This window comes from Cebus imitator, unplaced genomic scaffold, assembly GCF_001604975.1.
Source record: "Cebus imitator isolate Cc_AM_T3 unplaced genomic scaffold, Cebus_imitator-1.0 Scaffold70, whole genome shotgun sequence".
Lineage (NCBI taxonomy): Eukaryota > Metazoa > Chordata > Mammalia > Primates > Cebidae > Cebus > Cebus imitator.
In genome coordinates, this window is record NW_016107385.1 from 5,374,342 (window position 1) to 5,391,889 (window position 17,548).

A 17,548-nucleotide genomic window follows, 5' to 3' on the forward strand; every position below is an offset into this window, starting at 1 on the left:
AGGCTGATGACTCTCAAAGATTTGACAGTCTGACACTTGAAATCTACCCTCCATCCTACCTAGGTCAAATTAAAAAACTGCCTTCATGAAATTCCCTAAACTATAATGATCAGATTTCTCAGTAGAAAAATTGTTTTTCTCTATTGCATTTCTAATAGAATCTTCAAAACTACTGTGCAATTGATTTTGATGATCAAATGATGATTCCATATTAGGGAGAGACAGAATTTCTTGTGGTTAATCTCTGTCTTCCAGGAGAGACATTATGACCAAAAGCAGAAATGACAAATCCTGATGTCACTGCCCAGCCTCTCCCTGAGGATCCACGCCACACTGTACACCCCATGTCCTTCATACTTCATGTTTGTTAAACAGATGTACATATGGATATATGACAGAAAAGAATGCTTCAGCAAGTTTCTTCTTAGTAACATCACAGAAATATTAAGGATTGTACTCTCCAATATTGTTCAAGTTACTTATATATAAGGAAATACCACAGCATCAAGACATCTTTTAAAAGATAAATATATTTCAGTTATATAATAATTATTATTTTTGAGATGGAGTCTTGCTCTGTCACCCAGGCTGGAGTGCAGTAGCGTGATTTTGGCTCACTGCAAACTCTGCCTCCCAGGCTCAAGCAACTCTCCTGTCTCAGCCTCCCAAGTAGCTGGGATTACAGGCACACACCACCATGCCTGGCTAATTTTTGTATTTTTAGTAGAGATGAGGTTTCACCATGTTGGCCAGGCTGGTCTCAAATTCCTGGCCTTAGGTGACCCACCCACCTCAGCCTCGCAAAGTGCTGGGATTACAGATTACATGCATGAACCACTGCGCCCAGCCAGTTATAAATTATTTTTTGATTGGGGGGGATGATACACTATGAACTTAAAAATGCTATTTTTGTTTTATGTATTTTTCTAATGTTTTGAGTTAATAGAAAAACAATAAAAGATCTAAAAATATATGTTCGGCATTTTTAAAAGTTATTAAGAAACCAGAAATCTCTAAGTAATAAGAAACATACTGAAATAATCTTCTAAGAATAAAAATATTTATTCAACATTCTATTAAAGTATACAAAGAGTGAATTTAGGATTTAAACCAAAGAAACATTTTATTTTATTATTATTTTGAGACAGATTCTCACTCTGTTGCCCAGGCTGGAGTAAAGTGGCTCAATCTCAGCTCACTGCCACCTCTGCCTCCTGGGTTAAAGCAATTTTCCTGCCTCAGCCTCCCAAGAAACTGGGATTACAGGCACATGCCACCATGCCCGGCTAATTTTTGTATTTTTAGTAGAGACGAGGTTTTGCAATGTTGGCCAGGCTGGTCTCGAACTCCTGACTTAAGAGTGATATGCCCGTCTCAGCCTCCCAAAGTGCTGGGATTACAGGTGTGAGCCACCATGCCCGACCGGAACAGACATTTTAAATACATGTTACTCTAGTGTTAAGGCATGTTAGCTCAGCAATTTTTTTTTTTTTTGGAGACACTTTCTCATTCTGTCACACAGGTTGGAGTTCAGTGGCACAACCACGGGTCACTGCAGCCTTGACATCTGGGGCTCAAGTGATCCTCTCACCTCATCCTCTTGAGTAGCTGGGACTACAGGTATGTGCAACCATGCCCAGCTAATATTTTGTATTTTTGGTAGAGATGGGTTTTGCCATGTTGCCCAGGCTGGTCACAAACTCCTGAGCTCAAGTGATCCACCCTTGGCCTCCCAAAGGGTTGGGATTACAGGCATGAGCCACCATGCCCAGTCATAGCCCAGCAATATTAACAGCCTTGATCTTGATCGTCTACCTCTTAATAGCATGTCTCATAGTCTATTCCAGAAGTCAGAAATTGTAAAATTACATGTAAAATAAAAATTTTAAAACTTATAAAATCAAAAGTGCCATTTAGTTTATTTTTATATACATAGTCTTATTCCAAAAGGATCTGAAGTGGTTGGCAGAGGAATGTGTACAGGAGTAACCATGAACAGAAATAATCCTATAAAACAAAATACTAATGAATGGACACTAGCTTTTTTTAAAACAAAAGTTCAAGTGCACAAAGAGTAGAATAAATCCAAGATTACACTTCTAAAGTTATAAAAGGCAGGCTTTCTATGGTTAGGAGGAAAAAACTACCAACACCTTTAAATAAAAACCGCTTTTGCTAAACTAAGATTTTGCTAAAATCTTTCCCAAACAGAAAAATGTTCTGAAAACCAGAAACCAATGTTGCGAGGTGGGTTGTCATGTTTAAAATGAAGCAGCCCTGAGCAACATTTCCTCAGCTTTCACCTTATCCGGAGACTTGCAGATGAATATCAAAAACAAATTAAAATCCACAGAGCAGCATTTTTCTTCCACTTGTTTAAAAGAAACTATCTTAAGCAGAACTGTCCAAAGGGCCATAGCAAAGACAATGAGTTCTAAAGTGAAACCTAAAACGTGTCAGTTACCACATACCTGAGAGAAGCTGTGAGGAAATGCATGTGGAAGGCCGACACATTTCTGAGTTTCCATAGATTCATTCTTGCAGCTTCTATGTTCAGTGAGAAAAAAATCCCCGGGCAATGGACCCTACCAGAAGTTTAAGAAATTCTAAATTGCTCTTCAGTAATTCTCAGCCTTGAGTGCCCATTAAAATTACCTAAAAAGGTCTTTTTAAAAAAAAATACTAATGCCTGGACCCCATCCAAGATCAATTAAATTGAAATCCCTGGTACAAGGTCCAGGCATTAGTATTTTTTTAAAGCTCCCAGAGGTTCTACTATGCTGCCAGTGCTGAGACCCACTTAGTAACCTACAAAAATGCTGAAAAAGTCAAGGATGACGGTTATTACCGTGTGTTTGAAATTCAGCTGTGACAGAAAATGATTTTTCCGGGAGGTGAATTTTTTTCAGTAGTGCTAGGCTGCCTTTCTTTTCATGTGCTTAAACCCTCTACTATACAGTGCTGAAATCCCTCAAGATAACAAGGACACCGCCATTTATTGAGCACTTACATGGTATCGAGCACTGCGCTGGGCACTGCCCCCCCATCTCCACACACAATCACTAATGCCCATTATTCTGCAAAAATAAGCATTAAGCCCATTAATCTGAAACAGCTAATAAAAAGGGGCTTCTTTGGCCCCTACCACAGAGCAAGTGTCTACATACAGAAACTGGCATTAGAACCTACATGTATCTGATTAAAAAGCAATGCTTTTTATTTTCTTTTAATTTTATGTATTTATGTTGCAAAAGGTAATACAGTTACCTGTTTCACAGGCTTATTAAGGTTTATATGGTATACATAAGGTATATAAAAATTAATCTCACTGATATTTCCTATCACAACTGAAGTTCAAATATATAGTAACCATGATTATCCTTGATCCCTGTCACTTAGCCTCTCCTATCACCCAGCCAGCAATTGTCCTCCCTGGAGACAAACATAGCAGTTTCTTGTTTATTTAATATATTTACAAGCAAATACATGAAAGAATATGTGTACATACCATATATTTGAATTCCTCCCCACCCCATTTTAAATAATTTAAACAACTGCATAGTTCACACACTATTTTGCACATAGCTTTTTTCACTTTAACAGTGCATCTCAGAGATTATTCCATATCAATACGTAAACTTTAAATATTTTTTATATTACATAGTATCCCATTGTGCTGATGTACCATCACTTTAAAACCCATCTATTATTGATAGACATTTGATTTTTTTCTAATTATTTGCTGTTACAAAAATGTTAGAATGAGTAACCTTGAGCTACATAATTTTATAAATACCTACAGATAATTATACCTATAGATTAGATTCTTAGATGTCAGAAGCCATGCCCTCTCCACTATTGTATGCTATCTCAGAATTCTAAGAAACAACTCACAATCAGACTTATGTTGACTTATTTTATTTAAAAACTTTAAATACCCAAATTATGCTTTTCGTTTTATTTAAAAAATTGGAAATGTTTTTTCAGAATATGCTCAAAAACCAAACAGTCTGAGAGATGGTTTTAAGCCAAGGTAAAATGACTTTAAAACCGGTGGCATAAACAGTGTGCTGGCTCTCTCTTCCTGTTCAGAAGGTATCTGGCCCTGAAGACTCCATGTCCCCCTGCATCGTGCTGATGCTTGGAGACTGAGAGTAATCCTTGAGGTTCCCTGAGGGCAGCGTCACGGACATCTTGGCAGGGGGCATCTGTGAAGCGGAGAGTGGCACTGCTTTCCCACCTGCACAAAGGAGAAGCTCATTCAGCTCTCAACAGCATATCCTAAGTATTTACGTGCTTTTACACTTTGCAAAATAATATGGAGGGGGATCCAAATAAGGACAGCATACAAGAGAATCTCTTGACCCAAAGTGCTCAGAAGTTGTGAGAGAGATAAAATATACCTTCCTCCTTTCTATCCTCACTCCTAATCAGTCAGAGAGAACATTTCAAGAGTATACATGCCAAAAGTTGTGATATAGATGATAAATGCTAAGTAAGATCAAGTAGAGTTGAGGGCCTAGTCTCTGAAATCCAGACTTAACTTCTTGCTGGCGGTGTGACTGTCAGCAAGTTATTTTACCACTCGAAAGTCCAGTTTACCATATGTTAAATGGGATAATAGTACCTACCTTGCATAGTATAGTGAGGATATAAAATAGTGTCAGTGAAGAGCTCAGTAACAGAGCTTAGCACTCAATAAGTGCTCAAATACTAAGCGCTCCCATTACCGCTAAAAGACTGCCATTATTACTACTGTTACCATTAAGTAAATAGCTAGAAGAGCAATAAAACACTGTAATAGCCTGAAATTAAAGATTTGTGGCTAGTTAGAGCAAGAACGGGTTTTATTTTTTTAAAGAGGTAAGATATGAGCCATGTAAAAGGCATTTGAAGTCAAAGGTTGCCAAGGCACTTTGCTCTTCCTCCTATTCCTAAAAAAATGGACCCTTAAACTCAGGAGCATGTCATTAATAATGATTTACTGAGTGCCTAAGGGGGCAATGCTATTAGTTAACAGAAGTGATATAAGGTTAGCAATGTCAGAGGAAAAACATATTGCAGTGGACATCCAAATATTGATGCTTGACTTTGGAAAGCACTTTTCTCTGTAAAATAAGACTTTTCTCGATACTGTAGACATTAGCTCTACATTTAATGAAATATGAAAAAAAAATTCCCACTCCATGGAATGAGAGCAATATTATAATGTCTAATATGAAAGTTTGCTGGCGGCAGAGGGGAGGCAGTTTGGGATAAATAATTCATTAATATGTAAAAAATTCAAAGTTGATTACATAAGTGTATCTATCTGCCCACACTCAAATTCACCCCTCTAAGTTTAAAGCACAATGCCCAAGAATATAAATACTATCAACTTGGTGTTATTTAGAACAAAAAACAAAAATCCTCATTTTTAATTTCATGGATTTACCACAGATATAAGAATAATAAATACCTTAAAAACAAATTATCTTAAACAATCTTAAAGACATATTTCAGATAAGAGTCGTAGTAATTTTTCTAAAATCCCTTTATGTTTTTCAAGTAGTTTCCACAGTAATAAAGTTGAATTTTCATTAAATGTTTACAGGAGCCACAGTACAATTAGACAGTCCTGGAGATTTTAATGATGACTCAATCACAGCTGTCCAAGATCAGAATGCTTATAAAAGGCAAATTCCTTTCACATAAGGAAATTTTAAAAAGACTATTTTAAATACTCTATCATTCCTTTTTGTTACTTGTATCTTTTTTTTTTTTTTATGAAAAGGGAGAGGAAAATGAGATTTGGCACCATTACAGCAATATCACAAACTATATAATACCGTAGTATTTAAAAAGAAAGCAAGTCTTACATCAATTTAAATAAATAGGAAAAAACTTGAGTCTTTTCAGTTTGTCAGGATATAAGAAAAATGAATAGACATTAAGAACATTTTAATTTTTTTTTTTTTTTTTTTTTTGAGACAGGGTCTTGCTCTGTCACCTAGGCTGGAGTGCAATGGCATGATCATGGCTCACTGCAGTATCAACCTCCCAGGCTCAAGCGATCCTTCCACCTCAGCCTCCCAAGTAGTTAGGACCACAGGTATGTACCACCCTCTCTGGCTAATTTAAAAAAATTTTTTGTAGAGGGACAGTCTCCATATGTTACCCTGGCTGCTCTCAAACTCCTTGGTCTCAAGTGATCCTCCTACTTCAGCCTTCCAAAGTGCTGGCATTACAGATGTGAGCCACCATGCCTGGCCTTAAAAATGTGTACAGGATAAGCATTAATAATATATAATATTTAAATATTCTTATATTTTACAAAGCCATGATGCAGAATATACAAAATAACCGAGGGAAGCAGCTTACCTCATCAACAAAGTAAAAACTGACACTGGATATAACTAAGTCCTAGAGCAAATTAATTTTCCACTCATAAAAACAACTTAATGTTACCTTCTCCTAATTTTTCTTAAGAAAAACTCCTTTCCTTGAGTTAAACATCTGCCAAAAACGACAGTGATACCAAATACTCTTCTTTTCTCTGTTATTTAATTTCACAAAACCGCTTTGATATACCTTCATTTTCTACTTTGTGCATAAAAGTACTGAATAAATTGCTCAACGTTGTAACAAGAGTTACAACTTTTTAGGGCTAGGGGTATCTCCCAGAAGTTTCCAAGGCTCAAGGAACATAATGAATTCAATCACTACAAGCATTTCTTGCAGTTACTGCCTTACACTTGCATAACAATTCAGCTTTTGTAAATATCTTTTCTCCATCATATTATCTGATCCTAACAGTAATTCTGGGAAACAGACAAGGTAACTGAGGCTCAGAGATGTTAAAATGGGCTTCTCCAAAAGCATATATGCACGAACTAAACATCTATATGACTCTTTTCTATGTATGGAGCTAACAGCATACGCAGATGAAGAAGACAGAGTCCTCATCCTCAAGAAGTTCATCACTTAATAGAGAGAATAAACACGTATAGGAATACTTAGTTTAAATGAGGTGGAAGGTAGCCATTGAGTTGGGACTGAAAAGATGATGGGAAGGCAAGGAAGGAAAAGAGAACAACAAAATAAAGTTAATATGTTAAGGGAACTCTGAGTATTCTGGTATCAAATATTTGGATAGGAGGAATGGTGAGATGAGGCTATAAAGGAAGGCCAGGGACAAGCCTGGTAAAAGCAGTAAAGAGTCACAAAAGATTTTGAGCAGAGGAGTAATTTGAGCAAATGTATGGCCTAATATCCAGCATCTATAAAACAAATTTACAAGAGAAAAACAACCCCAAAGGACATCAACAAACACCTTTCAAAAGAAGACATACATGGGGCCAGCAAGCATATGAATAAAAGCTCAACATTACTACTTATTAGAGAAATGCAAGCCAAAGCCACAATGAGGTCCCATCTCACACCAGTCAGAATGGCTATTATTAACAAGCTAAAAAATAACAGATGCTGGTGAGGTTGCGGAGAAAAGGGAGCACTTACTCACTTGGTAGGAGTGTCAATTAGTTCAACCATTGTGGAAAGTAGTATGGTGATTCCTTAAAGAGCTAAAAGCAGAACTACCATTCGACCCAGCAATTCCATTACTAGGTGTATACTCAGTGGAATGTAAATCATTCTACCATAAAGACACATGTAGGCAGATGTTCACTGCAGCACTTTTCACAAGAGCAAAGGCATGGAATCAACCCAAATGCCCATGAATGACAAATTGGATAAAGAAAATGTGGTACATGTTTACCATGGAATACTATGCAGCCATAAAAAAGAACAAGATCATGTCTTTTGCAGGAACATGGATGAAGCTGGAAGCTATCATCCTTAGCAAACTAATGTAGGAACAGAAAACCAAATACTGCATGTTCTCACTTACAAGCAGGAACTAAATGATGAAAACTCATGAACACATAGAAGGGAACAATAAAAACTGGGATCTACTTGAGGTTGGAGGGTGAGAGGAAAAAGAGAAGCAGAAAAAATAACTATTGGGTATTCAGCTTAATAACTGGGGGATGAAATACTATACAAGAAACATTCTTCATATGTACCCCCAAACCTAAAATAAAAGTTTTTTTTTTTTAAAAAAGGTAAAAATAATTCTAATAGCTCTTTAGAAAATAAGGACAGAGGAGAGGGATCTATAAAAATTGTCCATGGAAGATCTGATGATCCTTGGCAGTGGAAATAGAGTCAAGATATTTTGGATGGAGACTTAGTACTTATAAAGAATCAAGTTTCACTCTCAAATGACAGATTTCATTGACTGACTAGCCAGTAATAAGAACACAACAAACTTGGGGGCTACTGATGTACAAAATGATGGGAAGGTACTGGGACCAGCTATCCACCTGATGAATCTGAATGCCTGCAAGATGTGTGAATGGACTTCTCCAGGAGGCAACTAGAGCCAAAGATTGAAGACTGTGACGCAGTTTTAGAAATAGAGAATTACCAGTCATCTACACAAATATAATGGAGCAATGAGAATTACAATCAACTAGGGAGAAAAAGTAGACTGAGAATAGCAATAATGACAAAAATGTGGGGAAGAGTAAGGAAAGATGAATAAAGGAAAACAAAAGGAAGTATCAGAAAGAAAAATAAGAAGATTCCTAGAACAGTAAAAAGTCACACAAAGTTAAGGATGGTTTTCAAAAAAGAAAGCCCAGTATAATTCACCTAATTAATTAATAATTGTTAGAGCTGAGACTACAACATACTAAACCAAATAAATAAAAAAATAAAAAAAAAATAAAAAAAATAAAAAAAAAACATACTAAACCAAATACCTTAATTACCCACATAAAAATTATTACTTTTAAGGGTAGATGAGGGTGATTACATTTAAGTTCTGCTACGTAATGAATGATAGGAGCAGCTAAGAAGAGGAGCAGTGATGAAGTTTGAAGCACAAGCCCCTTTATGACAGGTCAAGACAAGGGTCCAAATTAGGTCACTTAGGAATGGCCCCACCCAGACTGCTAGAGTGAGGCTTCTGTATGGGAAGCAGTAGAAGGCAGAGGGGGATAACAGAATGGATTCTGGAACAGGGCAGAGCTGAGTTCATTCATCCATCCAACAAAATATCAACTGTGCCTGGCACTGTTCTAGACTCTAGAGAATACAGCAGTGAAGAAAACAAAGGCTCCAACCTCACTGGCTGCACATTCTGTTGGGCTTATGGGATGAATCACAAGTAATAAAACAAACATCTAATATAACAAAAAGTGATAGGTACTATAAAGAAAAATAGGTAAGGGGTAAGAGGGATACAAAATAACAAGAGACCGAAAAAGTTATGTAAGTTATCTGAACCCCAGTTTTCTCAACTATTAAAAAAAATATGAGTACCTACTTCAGAGGTTTTTATGAGGATTCAGTGAGATAATACATACAAAGTCCTTTGTATAGTGCTGGAACATAGAAAGCAATCAAACAGATCGGTCCTTACTTTTATGTAATTGGAAAGTCACTATCCAAGAGGCAATGAGGCTGAGGGTGGGCTGCAAAAGGTACTCTGCTTTAGAAGGAAAAATAAGAATTTTTCATTGAAACGCAATTAAGAAAAAAGGAGGGAAGGGGGAAAGAGTGTACTCTGGAAGGCCTCCAAATTGTTATGCTAGTTTAAACTCCAGTTAACGGTGTTTTAATCAAGAAGTTATATCATTAAAATGTACCATCTTATCTAAAGGTATTTGTTAATGTACACTTTGGGAAAAAAAAAATTTTTTTTTTGAGGTGTCGCCCAGGCTGGAGTGCAGTGGCGTGATCTTGGCTCACTACAACCTCTACCTCTTGGGTTCAAGCGATTCTCCTGTCTCAGCCTCCTGAGTAGCTGGGATTACAGGCGCATGCCACCATGCCTGTCTAATTTTGTATTTTTAGTAAAGACAGGGTTTCACCATGTTGGTCAGGCTGGTCTCGAACTCCTGACCTCATGACCCGCCTGCCTCTGCCTCCCAAAGTGCTGGGATTACAGGCGTGAGCCACCACCCCGGCCGAAAGCTTTTTAAAATATTCATTTACACAAGCTAAACCACAGTTTTAGAACTTTGCAAGAGGACTCTTTAACTGGGAGTATTTAAAAAAAGCATCACTTAGATTACTGTGAACAGGCAAAAAGGGTAACATTCATAAAAAATTTACATTTTTTAAAAGAAAAGACAAAACATTTTAATAAATCACCATGAAAGCAAATATAAATCTTCTACCTCTATTAAATATAGTTTGATGCCTTTAAAGTTTGACTTTTTAAATTTGCACAGTCAAGTCATTATGATGTAATTGTTTCAACAGCTGTTTTCAGGTCTATAAAAAAGACTGTTCCTTGATTTCATGGGTTTGCAGTATGTCATTTAACCGGCATGCATTTAAGCTGGGCATGCCATGGAGTCAGTCCATGCATTAGAAGCTTCCTGAGACATAATTTAATATACTTTTTAGACTTTTGTAATTCCAAGTTTTCGCTTTAGGAATATTTAAAATTCATAAAGAAATTCTATGTTTTCTGTTTTGGATGTTGGATTTATAAAAATAAGTAAAAGATAAACTATAATTTATTTTAAGTAATATGCTATATAATGAATGGTAGGATTCAATTCTCTGAATTGTTTTTCCAGTGATAGTGGTGAAATATTAGTTCCTCTCCTGTTAATTGTGGCTGTCTTATTCTCTGCAACTTGACTGCAGCACTCACCAAACTGCACTGTAATTATTTATGTATCTGTCATTTCTTCCAGACAATGCATTCCTTAAGAGCATAGACAGTCTCTGGAACTGACAGTCTTTGTGTTCTGAGTGACTAGCATAGCAAGTACACAGTATTTGTGACTTATCACCTTGTATTATTGTTACTAACTTGTTAGTCTGTTGTTGCCGTTAAATATGTGCTCCACTAGGACAGTGACTGTGTCTTATTTACCTCTGCATTCTACAAAGCCTCAGCAGGATGCTGGGCAAATAGTAGAACTTGAAATGACTGCCGAACCAAATTGATTTGTTTTTACCTAGAGAGTCTGTGATTGCTCTTTGCTAGCAGCTTACTTAGATTCATGCTGACGAGATCTTGTCTTTAAAATCAGCCCTGAGTTCCAGCAATGCAGTTGCTTCCTAGCTGTCTGTGAAAATGTTACAGTATTTCATCCATGTTTTATTGAGTACTTGAAGCATTTTTCCTGTCCACCCTGGGCTCATCCACTCTTGCACCAATTCCTGTGTAAGCAGCTGCTAAACTCCCCTGCTGTATTCAATTCTCTTCACATACTTAACACCGTCCTACAGATTGTGCAACATCAAAGCCCCAGTGTTTGAGAATAAATGCAAGTCTTGATGAAGAAGGCGCCTCATCATTTGATGTGAAGTATACAGTATGCAATATTTTATTTAATTCTGCTTTCCAGAATTAGTCACTCTTAAACATTTCTTTTCTTATTCATGTTTTAAAAAGGGTAACATCCCAAAATATATTTTAGGCATATAAATCCTATTACTTTTTTGTTTTTCAAATGAGTTGACAAATGCTTATTTTAAAATTTACAATTTAAGGTAAAAACAAAGCAGTTCTTATAAGAAGAATAAATGTTCTGGCACCTGTAAAAACAACTCCAATTCTTTTTCCTCTAAAAAGCAATCATTAATGTGAAAGATCTGTTTCTTCTTATGCCAGGTTCCAGCTGCTTCACTTTGTTTAAAACTGACTTCAAAGTTTAAACAGTGTCCTGTCCCAACAAATAACCTCCCCCAGATGGAATTATCTCAAGTCCTGTCCTCACTGCTCTGAATACCATACCTGCAGCCTTTTAATTCATCATTTTATAAATGTTCCAAAGCGAAAAAATGGGTTTCTTTTTCTGTCCCCTAACTTAGGCCTTTTGGAGAGCTGAGTTTATACCTGGGGTGAATTTACAGATATTTCAGAAGAATTAAAAACTGCTATTAGTATTTCTACTGTGTTGGTTATTAAGAAAGAAAGAATAAGGAAATGAAAAAATCTGTACAGCTCCGAGTTCAAGAACTTTTAAAGTAAAAATCTTACCTGTAAATACAGATGTGAGGTACAGATTGGGCTCAATTTGTGTCCGATCCATATCACCTGGTGAAACCAAATAAAAATTTATTTTTTCAGAAGAAAAGCACTTAAGCATAGAAATAATCATGAGTCATTCCTATTCACTAAAAGAACACAAACCAAATGTATTCCCACCGTTATTCTCATAAAGTTAAACAGCTGAATTTTAATGACTATCAATAGAAAATACTTTACCTAACAGATTATTGTCTTTATGCATCACAGATGAGGGAGAGGGGAAAGCAAATGAGAGAATCTGAAATTTGTATTAAATAAAGGAAATTCATGGTTCATTTTTTCCAAGATGAAAAGTTTTCACAGATTCTCCTACCTAATAATTTAATAATTACAAAAGGAGTTTTAGAATCTCCCTTCTTCCTAGGCCAGCCTTGGGCATATTACTCAATACAATCAGTAGGAAACAACCAATAAAGCTGTCAGGGGGGCACAGAAGAGCAATACACTATTATACCAATGCTATTATACCAAAGTGAATATTTAGTATTAAGGTAAAATAGGCTGAAGAAAAACTCTATTTTATGGCTACAGAATTGGAAAGTTAACTGAAGACAGAAACCTGTAGCACATATAGGTCTCATGCCAACAAGATACCCTGGATACCGAGGGCATGGCTTTGTTTTGATGCTGTTAATCAGTGCTGTGAAGTACAGTTAATTAACAACCTTCTATAACTGTTATTTCAAACAAATTCTTGGGGCAGGGTGATATGAAAAAAAATTATAATGTTGCATAATCAGTATTTCTTTTCTAATTTTCTTTAAGATAAAAATCAGTTACCTCTCAAGCTTCTTTTATTTCACAAAAATTTCAGGTGGTACATGTACACAATGGAGTGTTATTCAGCCATGAAAAAGAATGAGATCCTGTCTTTTGCAACAATATGGATAGAACTGGAGGTCATTATGTTCAGTGAAATAAGCCAGGCACAGAAAGACAAACTTTGAAGGTTCTCAATTATTTGTGGGAGTTAACAATGAAAACAGGCCCATGAGGTGATTCATGCCCGTGATCCAAACACTTTGGGAGTCTGAGGCAGGTGGATCGCTTGAGCTTAGGAGTTCAAGACCAGCCTGGGCAAAATGGCGAGACCCAGTTTCTACAAAAAATACAAAAAGTAGCCAGGTGTGGTGGTTTGTGCCTGTGGACCTAGCTACTTGGGAGGCTGAGGGGGGAGGATGGCTTGAACCCAGGAGGCAGAGGTTGCAGTGGGCCAAGATGGTGTCATTGCACACCAGCCTGGGAAACAATGCCAGGCTGGAAAAAAAAAAAAAAGAAAAAGAAAACAATTGAACCCATGGAGATAGACAGTAGAAGAATGGTTACCACAGGCTGGGAATGGTAGTGAATGGTAGGGAAGTGGGAACGGTTAATGGGTTAAAAAAAAAAAACAAAAAAGCACAACAATAGAAAGAATGAGTAAGACAGTAATTTGCTAGCACAGAAGGGTGACAATAGTAAAAAATAATTTAATTGCACATTTTAAAATAACTGAGTATTAGTGGATTGTTTGTACTGCTTGAGGAGATGAATACTCCATTTACCCTGATGTGATTATTACACACTGCATGCCTGTATCAACATATCTCATGTAACCCATAAATACATATACCCACTCAATATTCACAAAAAATTAAAAATCAAAACAATTTCTAAATTAAAAATGTTCTAAAAATTTGGGTAGATTTTTATGATCTTTAGATGAGCAAGATTATAAGCATTGCATATTTCATTATGCTGGGCAATATATTCTCACTGGAGACAAACATTTATGTCAAACTACTGTAGCTATACTGTAGAAAACTTACAAACATATAGTTTTATAAGGATGAATGGAAAAATACAAATTAGATATTTGATATACACAAATAGACCAAAATTAAACATCCAGCTGTGATACAGGGTTTGTTTGTTTTTTAAAGACGTGGGGGTCTCATTCTGTCACCCAGGCTGGAGCGCAGTGGTACAATCACAGCTCACTGCAGCCTTGACCTCCTGGGTTCAAAAGATCCTGTCATCCTGCCGTCTCAGCCTTCCTAGTAGCTAGGACTACAGGTCCTGCCACTATGCCCTGCTCAACTGTGATATAATTTTTAAAAAATCTTTAAATGTATTAAAAGTACTTACTATGATATTAATGGTTACATGCTATCTATGTTCACTTCTTACTCTGTTTCTAAATTTCCAAGAGTTAGAGAGGGAGAGAAATTATTACTGCTTGGTCCCTCCCGCTTAATAGAGCTCCCTTTCAAATCTACAAAGAACATATAGTATAAATATGAAAACAAAGGTGTCAATACCACCTCAGAGACCCCTTCCATTGAAGAACAACTTTTTATAGCAAGTAATGAGACTATTACCTACCTAATTGGGTTGATCAAGGATCTTAGCAGAGTATGTCACATAAAGGAAGTGTACATAATTGGTAACTATGACATACTGTTGTTGCTGTTATTGTAAACATAAACAAAACTCTGCTCAATCAAAACAGGGAGAATCTTGACTTCCATAGTGATATCTTTAATAGTTTAAAAAAAAAAAAGCCACTCTCACAATATCAGAGTTGACTACTTTTAAGTAGTAGCTACATAATTCTCACTTTTTAATTAATGTGGTTTATTGGAAGGGTGAGTATTGTGCTCTGCAGTTGATTAAAGTAGCAAAGATGGCCTACAACTAGGTCAACACAACTTGAAAACTGCTTCTTAAGTTTGTTGGTTCTTACAATTCTTTATATTGCCAATCAAAACTGAAAAAACATAACACTTACTGGTATTGAAGTCAAAAGATTAGAAGGAAAATTTTGGAATTATTTCATCTACAAATTTCTATTAACATTTCTATGGAAATTTTGAATGAGCAATACTGACTAGAAATTGAGTTATATATTAACTATAAATATAATTTATATTTCTATCTTTACCACAAAAAGCTGACTTTTAACTTTTACTTAAATGTTTGAAGATGCTACAAAATAAGAAACAAGTGATCTTAGATTTGGAAATAGAATTCCAGCCTGGAAAAGCAGGGATACTGCTAAAAAAGCTTTAACTGAAGGCACACAGCGGGTACTTGTATTACACTACTTGTACACACTCTGCCTTTTCCAAACACTCGCCTTATTTCAGTATTTTACCTTTTCATTTCAAATAATCATTCAAAATACTGTTGCTATCTATGGTGCCAATTGAAAGTAAGTCATGTTATAGTTAGTATGCAAGCTTTTCAACAATTGGTATTTTTCAAGGAATACTACACAGCCATAAAAATGAATGAAATCGTGTTCTTTCTAGCAACATAGATGGAGCTGGAGGCTGCTATTCGAAGTAAACTAACTCAGAAGCAGAAAACGCATGACCACATATTCTCATTTATAAGTGGGAGCTAAACAATGGGTACACATGGACATATGGATGGAAATAATAGACAATGAAAACTCCAAAATCCGGGTTTGGGGGGGCAGGGCTGAAAAATAACCTATCAAGTACAATGTTCACAATTAGACACCCAATCCCCCTCACTTCAGCAATATACCAATATATCCATGTAATAAACATACTCATGTACCCCCTGAATCTAAAATAAAATAAAATCTATAAAAATTGGTATTAAAAAACTAGAAATTTGGGCTTTATAATGGTTGTACTCTTATGTTTAAAAAAATTATTTTGGGCTTGAAAGTTTATCTTCTGACTCTTTAATGCTATTTTCAGTAAGAGTCACTGGTATAGCAATACTTACATCTGTAAATCTTTATAGTATTGTTTTAAACAAATTCTTTATGGATTATCTAAGAAAACAGTATAAAACTATAAGGCTGTTAACTGCAAAACAAGGATATAAAGATGAAGCCCCCAAAATGTGAATTTTTAACTCACAAAACAAAACATAAATTTTTAAAGGGATGATGTCCAAAATTTAAAACAAAATCTAATAAGGAGAAATCTAAAATTAGTAACAGTCAGGATAGCTGCATTTTTACACTAATCTTAGTTCACTAAAAGAAAATCCAAGAAATTATTAGGGTAGTTAAAAATACATTAAAAAGTTAGAACTTGTTAAATAACCTGGCCAGATCCTCCAAATTAAGTTACTCAGTGGCTGCATATCTACGAGGTACACCAACTCTCTCAAATAATAGCATTTTCAGAAATAGGATCCTGGCAGCATAAAAGTATAAATCCAACTACCAAGAAGTTGATAGTTAATTCAAAAAATAGATGACCCACATATCCTGAATGCAAATCACAATTAACTTGAGTAATGTGCATTTAATTATGAAAGCTCATTAAAAAGCATTTAAGTACTCGACTGTATTGCTGTTGGTGTTATGACAGAGAGAGTGCCTGCCTTTTAGGGGCAAGAATGTCTAGAGGGACATTCCAGCATTAAAATTTGGTTGAGAACTGAGTCTCTATGTCTTAGTAGACAACTTTATCTACAACTCACTTCCTGTTAATTGAACAGCCTGTGAAACAGCTACTAAAACAAATTCCTCTCAGAACATTCTTTATAAAACCATGCCATAATAGTTTAAAAACTAAAAGAATCTTAAAAACTTCAATAGGTTTGCCTGCTGAAGAAGCCATACATACTGTATGATTTCATTAATATAAAGTACAAACAAGGAGACTAATCTAGGTTGTTAGAAGTCCGAATAGTGTTTTTATGCTTGTGGGAGTTGATAAGGTGGCTGAAAGGGAGCCTGAGGGCCTTCGGGGGTCTGGCAATGTTCAATTTCTTGAGCTGGATACTGCTTGCACAAGTGTATTGTATTTGTGAAAATTCTTTGAGCTGTGCACTTACGATATGTATACTTTTCTGAATGTATATTATTCTTCCAAAAAAAAGTTAAAATTGAAAAAGCCAATAGGTTAGTTTCAGCAATTAGAAGATGATACCTTTGTAGTTTTAAACATTTTTTCCAATGATAAAATAGCCAAATTACTATCATTACTAGGTAGCCTTTAATATCAAATAAACAGTTATGCTAAGTCATAGGCTGTCCTGATGACTACAAAGATGAATTCCTTTCTATTTTATTTTCTAGAAACCTTGAAATACCAGTGCACTAAAATTATTCAGAAGCAGAAGGTGAGTTTTTGTTGTTGCTGCAGTTTAACTCACACAAGGCTTACTATCTAGGATACTTCATGCTCTACGACAATCAGCCACTTGATTTAATTGAAATCACAAGCTATAATCCAGTTTTAACTAATCTTTACAGTATTTGCCACCTGATGCACTGGCCGAGGTGAGCGCGCAGCAGCCCGTGTGCACAGGTAGGGGGTGGGGGTGTGACCATTTTGCACGTACATTTGCACAAGCAAATGTACGTATGTGATGGAGTGCGCCGGTGCGTGCGTGAGTGTAACCGAGCGAACAGCGTGATAGCCTTGCATTCACAGCACATGCCGCAACATAGAACCTTTCTTTTTTTTTTTTTTT

General features: G+C 36.0%; 1 protein-coding gene across 3 annotated transcripts in view; it reads right to left on the bottom strand.

Annotated features, from left to right (window-relative positions):
* Nucleotides 1-2,677: 2,677 nt before the first annotated feature.
* KIAA0586 (KIAA0586 ortholog) overlaps nt 2,678-17,548 on the bottom strand; it is a 122,112-nt gene continuing 107,241 nt past the window's right edge. For all 3 annotated transcript variants that reach the window (XM_017531046.2, XM_017531045.2, XM_017531047.2), the window contains 2 exons: nt 12,050-12,106; nt 2,678-4,240 (listed from right to left, as the gene is read on the bottom strand). In XM_017531046.2, the coding sequence (XP_017386535.1) occupies nt 4,089-4,240; nt 12,050-12,106 (209 nt within the window). In that variant the 3' untranslated portion in view covers nt 2,678-4,088. The remainder of the gene's footprint in view (nt 4,241-12,049; nt 12,107-17,548) is intronic.